This window comes from Phyllobates terribilis, unplaced genomic scaffold (assembly GCF_046119375.1).
Source record: "Phyllobates terribilis strain yellow unplaced genomic scaffold, ASM4611937v1 Scaffold_3663__1_contigs__length_73152, whole genome shotgun sequence".
In the NCBI taxonomy this organism is placed as follows: Eukaryota; Metazoa; Chordata; class Amphibia; order Anura; family Dendrobatidae; genus Phyllobates; species Phyllobates terribilis.
The window spans coordinates 22,300-28,024 of record NW_027366416.1 but is presented as its reverse complement, the minus strand read 5'-3'; the positions used below and the strand labels follow the sequence as shown (position 1 = coordinate 28,024).

General features: G+C 41.1%; 2 protein-coding genes across 2 annotated transcripts; both read left to right on the top strand.

Annotated features, from left to right (window-relative positions):
• The first annotated feature begins 653 nt into the window (after nt 1-653).
• On the top strand, nt 654-1,241 carry LOC141248390 (uncharacterized). The gene has a single exon (XM_073669354.1). The coding sequence runs from the start codon at nt 654-656 to the stop codon at nt 1,239-1,241; it is 588 nt and encodes a 195-aa protein (XP_073525455.1).
• A 642-nt stretch (nt 1,242-1,883) lies between these two features.
• LOC141248389 (uncharacterized) lies at nt 1,884-5,438 on the top strand. Its single transcript, XM_073669353.1, has 6 exons — nt 1,884-1,996; nt 2,131-3,055; nt 3,162-3,198; nt 3,297-3,395; nt 4,876-4,957; nt 5,363-5,438. The coding sequence occupies exons 1-6, from the start codon at nt 1,884-1,886 to the stop codon at nt 5,436-5,438; spliced, it is 1,332 nt and encodes a 443-aa protein (XP_073525454.1).
• Nucleotides 5,439-5,725: the final 287 nt, after the last annotated feature.

The window sequence follows — 5,725 nt, the reverse complement described above, 5'->3', positions numbered from 1 at the left end:
TGGAGAAGAAAAGCTACTTTTGACGCAACGTTTGTTATAATTTGAGGTCCAATCTCGTCTAATCACTGCATTTAGTAATGATATAATCTGAGGAGAAAAACTACTTTTTCACGCATCATTTTCATCTTTATTTTGTTGCTATTTTTTCAACGAATTTTCTGAATTGTCAATCATCCTTATCCGACAGTCAAAATAAATACTCACCTACTCACATTAACACCTCGTAATGTTCCCTCTAGCTTTAACATTAGAATCTTGAGGTTTTTGCAAGAAAACACCCCTTATATGGGCGACTTTGACATATAACACCCCTTATATCAAAATTTACTTTGTCCCACCCCTTATTTGTATTCCGTTAGCAAAGTCACACCCCTGCTCTATTTTCGTTAGATTTTCTATTAAAACCCGTGAAATGACACTTTTTCCCTTATTTTTTTAAACAGTACTCCTATTTTGCCCTTCTCTTCTTACCTATTCTTCTCACCATTAAAGTTTTGTAAAAAAATCAAAGCGGGGAGGTGACGCAGGTCGGAGGGGCAGAAACAGGGGGAGGCAAGTCGTAGGGGCGGAACACAACTTCATCATGATGCGTCGTGTAGCAACTGCAGTTCCGGATTCCTCAATTTACTCCAAATTTCTACAAAAATTAATCGATGGAGAAGGGGAGATTTTACATTTGGGTTTTCCTGAGTACCACCACCAAGCTTGGACGTCTCGTGAAGGAAGGTAAGATCAAGAGCGTGGAGCAGATCTACCTCCACTCTCTGCTAATCAAGGAGTACCAGATCGTCGACATTCTCATCGGTCCTTCCCTTAAAGACGAGGTGATGAAGATTATGCTGGTTCAGAAGCAGACTCATGCCGGTCAGAGGACCCGATTCAAGGCATTTGTTGTCGTTGGAGACAATAATGGACACGTCGGGCTCGGTGTCAAGTGCTCCAAGGAGGTGGCCACTGCTATTCGTGGCTCCATCATTTTGGCTAAGCTGTTTGTGATTCCGGTTAGGAGAGGTTACTGGGGTAACAAGATCGGACTGCCACACACTGTTCCTTGCAAGGTGACCGGCAAGTGTGGTTCAGTCACCGTGAGAATGGTGCCGGCTTCCCGTGGTTCAGATATTGTCGCTGTGCGTGTGCCTAAGAAGGTTTTGCAGTTTGCTGGAATTGAAGATGTCTTCACTTCATCCCGTGGATCCACCAAAACCCTTGGAAAACTTTGTCAAGGTCTGTTCTTTTCCTAAAATATATTGTTCCATCAATTACAGTATTCTATCATTAAAGTACTTGATTTTATTTATTGTCTATATCTTCATGATACATTCCTTTGTATGCGTGTGCTTGTTTATAAATTGCGCTTTTGGGGATGTTGTGAAATAGGTTAGTTGCTCTAATATAACCTTGCTCTGATACACTGCTGTTGATTTGGCAGAAAGGTTTCAAATCCATTCTCAGATTGCTGAAGGCATGTTTATGTTTATATGTTGTGTGGTTTCAAATCTATTCTCAGTATATTGAGTGTATAAATTCTCTTTGTACTTGATGTGTAATGCAGAATCAGCACTTCCGGATTTGCTCTCTTACATGTGAATTTTACATTTGGGTTTTCCTGATGTATTATTGTGCTCTGTTGCCGATCTTTGTGCTGATTCTGCATCTCTTTCCTTTGGAAGACAACTTCACAGTATTATTGTGAAGTTATACCCAAGATTTGATGTTGCAACTGGTAATGCTCTGGTGGTGGACGCCGGGCGGTGGTGGAATCTGGTGGTGGGGGCCAGGCGGTGGTTTTCGACAGGGGTAGGCGGCGGGGTTGTGAAGCCAGGCGAGGAAGACGAAGAAGAAAGAAGCCAAATCATGAGGAAGAAGAAGAAAGAAGCCAAATCATGAGGAAGAATAAGGTCAAAAGTATCATTTCACGGATTTTAACAGAAAATCTAACAGAAATAGGGCAGGGGTGTGACTTTGCTAACGGAATACAAATAAGAGGTGTGACAAAGTAAAATTTAATACAAGACGTGTTATATGTCAAAGTCGTCCATATAAGGAGTGTTTTCTTGCAAAAACCTATAGAATCTTTTGTTTTTAAAAAAATGCAAACGGTTTGAAGTTGATTTTTGTAATTTAAAACAGTAAAGGAATTAGTACCATTAAAAAGGTTAACAAGCCGTTTCTCTTTTTCAAAAATCTTTATTATTATACATATCCGCAACGCAAAGCAGTGAACGGTAAGATATTGAGAATGGATAACAATGGGTCTCACTCATCCGCCCCCGCCTCCAGCAGCGGCAGCGGCAGCGGCAGCGGCCAATTCCTCCGACAGCTGAACAAGTCATCCCACAAGATCTCCAAACCCATCTCCTCCCTCCGAAAACCTTTCGATCCTCCTCCTCTTCCGCCGCCGCCGGAATCCACAGAGAATCCTAACCCCAACCCCAACCAACCCCCTGTTTACAACATCAGCAAGGCCGATTTCCGGGACCTCGTTCAGAAGCTCACCGGCTCACCCGCCCACGACAGGATCTCCACTCCGCCTCCGCCTTCTCCTCCTGTCCACCCCACGCCCAAGCCCCCAACCTCCCGCCTTCACCGGATCCGTCCACCGCCGCTTGCCCAGATCGCCAACCGCCCTCCGCCGCTTCTAGTCGCCGGATTTCCAGGAACAAATACCTTCTCCGCCCGCCCGCTTTCTCCTCTTCCGCCGCTACCCTCCTGTCATGCCGCCGCTGAAAGCCCTATCTCTGCTTACATGCGCTTCCTCCACACCTCCGTTGACTCTTCCGATCCCCGGAGAAACCAAACCGTTCTTCAGCCATTGAATTCCCCCAAAAATCACAATCCTACCGCCACGCCACAAAATCAGCGGCCGATGTCTCAGAATCAGCCGCCGCCGCCGTCTTCCCCCCTACCCTTTGGCTGTTTTCCATCACCCAAATCGCCATGCCCTCTTCTTTCCTCCAACGTCCTCTTCTCCCCAACTGGAATGGGCCAACTAGGGTTTTCTCAGCTGCCCCTTTCGCCCAATGTCCCGCCTGTCCCAAGCCCTAGGTGGAAAAATGTCTGAACTCCACCTCCAAGGTACTACTACTAGTAATCCAATTAAATCCAATCCGTTTCAAAATTGCTAAGATTGACTTCATTTTTCATCAATTGTCGGTTTACAGAGCTTCATTCTGGATGACGGCGAAGAAGGAGAAGTTAGTAGGTTGCTTTACCATCGAATTGGATTCTGAATGTGCTTAGAATGTTGGATTTGTGTGCATATTGTTTGTGTACATCTTATCTTTTCCTTTGGGTAGTTCCTTACAGAGCATCAAATATTACAGATGGATCGTCTAACTCTATAGCTGAAACTGAATGTGTAAATGCGTATCTAAGAATTAGTAGAGGAGAACTGGGTTAGTAAAGGGCAAAAATTATATACTACAGTAGTGTTTTAGTTGTTCGTCTCTTCTAGTATAGCATGATTTTAGGTTACAGAGAAACTCAGGATTGTTCAACTTGAATCAGACATGATGTATTCATCTTCATTGCATTATCTAGATTTCGATTCTGCTGCTAACTCCTTTATCCCTGCCTGTTCTTGAGTAGAACATACTATTTTTGCGATGTTGGAATTTTGGGGAAATGATTGGTTAAATAATTTGGAGGTTGATGATGATGAGTGTATACAGCAACAATGGAGCTCCCCTCGTTGTGTAATGGTCTAAGCAATAATTGCGTTGCTTGATATTTTCAGTCAAAGAATGGAATTCTCTTCTTTTAAGTTGGGAAATTAAAGTGATGGAACGGTCCAAAAGCTAAAGTCTAAAGTGCATGTCGCCATTATGCTGCCTTTGATGGGAAATTGAGATTAACATCAATCCTTTAGGCTCCTCTTACTTGCTTTTACTTTTTTAAGTGTTTATTACATTCATAAATTGATGAAAATTCCTACACAAGTGCCATTTAGTGACTTTCCCAGCAGATAAAATACAATTTATAGTTACTAGACCTCCTCAAAGTCTTGCAAGCGGACAGCCTGCCCTAATATAGACTTGTCCGCTTATATTATTTTTTATAATAAAAATGTATATACTTATATTATACAATAGTCAAATAAAATAAATATATCATACATATTAATAAGTGGAGTAGTATATCATAATTTATTAGAAATTTTTTCAAGTATATCATCCACTTAATAATGGTATGGATTACATTTATAATTCATGTTGATTCTCGTTACCAAACACATCAAAAACTTTACTTTTCAACACTAGTTCTAGACTTTGTAAATTTTTATTTTGTTGCCTTCTAGACCTTTTTTCCTCTTAATTTGTAGTTTAGATAAAAATATGAAAATGTTTTCTAGAAATGGATAAAACGAACAACCCAGTGGTCAGCCCGCATGCCAAAGTGAGCGGGTATGGACATAGAAATTATCTCATTTAATATGGACGGTTGTGGCCCGACCCACATACATTGACAAAATAATTTTTTGGGCCTGGCCCGCGTCCATCTCAAACCCGTCCATGAACAGGTCTAATAGTTATCGATCATGAGATTAGTTTTTTCAATTACTTATTTTACGTGTGGTAAAGAGGGACAACCTAGGGATGGCAACGGGACGGGGATCCCCTGATCCCAGCGGGAAATACCCACTACGGGGACGAGGATGTGAATTTTTTGGGGATTTCACGGGGGCGGGGACAGGTTGGTTTTTTTTTTGAAAATTAATAGGGATGGAGACGGAGATGGGGATCAATGTCCCTCCCCGTTCTCTACCCTGTCCCCGCATCCGATGGGGATCCCCAAAAATAACATTTTTTGAAATTTATATAAGTATGTATTAGATTTTTGTTTTATTTTATTGGTCAAATCTTATTTTCTTCTAAGATGGTATGTCTAAAATTTTGGCGTTTTTGCACCGAATCACCCCTTATTTGGCCGAAATTGCAAGGAACCACCCTCTATATCGGTAATTATTCAGAACCACCCAGATTTCACTCTTTTTTATCAGAAGTCACCCCTTAACAGATTCCGCTAAAATTTCTGTTAAAATGATGAATTGACAAAAATACCCCACTTAATTTTTAAAAAATACAAAAATACCTAGCCATCTCTACCTTTCCCTCTTTTTCAACCATTGTTGCCACTTTATCACCATTGTTTCCCTCTTAGAAACTCTACCATTATTGCCCCTGTGGAATCATTTGGATTCTAGCAGCCCAAATCATCACATCACTACACATATTATCCAATAGAACTTAATAGTTGTTTATTTTCAGCATACTTCTGAAACACTTTCTTTCATACTTAGCTAGACTTAGAACAACATTCTCCTTACCAAACCCAGATCATGTATATGTTCTTTCCACAACAGTATAGAAAGAACAACATTCTCCATAGTTGTACTCGGCGAAAACAACCATGCCTACTCGAAGCTGCTTAAGCTTTGATTGTAACCACTGTCGGATCCGACCCCTCCAACCCAGAAATCAACGGAGCCAGATTCGAACCTAGCCTTGATTGTCTCTTGAACAAGATGAATAACTGAAACAATCTGCAAGAACAACTAACTACATTGTAGAAGGAAAGAACATAATATGGCTTACCATCCTACAACAAACATATATGCAGATTGGAGAAAAAAATCGACATTTGTGTTTCATAGTTCTATTGATCTTAACCAAGATCATACAGGAGCCCAGAGAGGGCATGTAAAACAAATACAAACTTATTATAA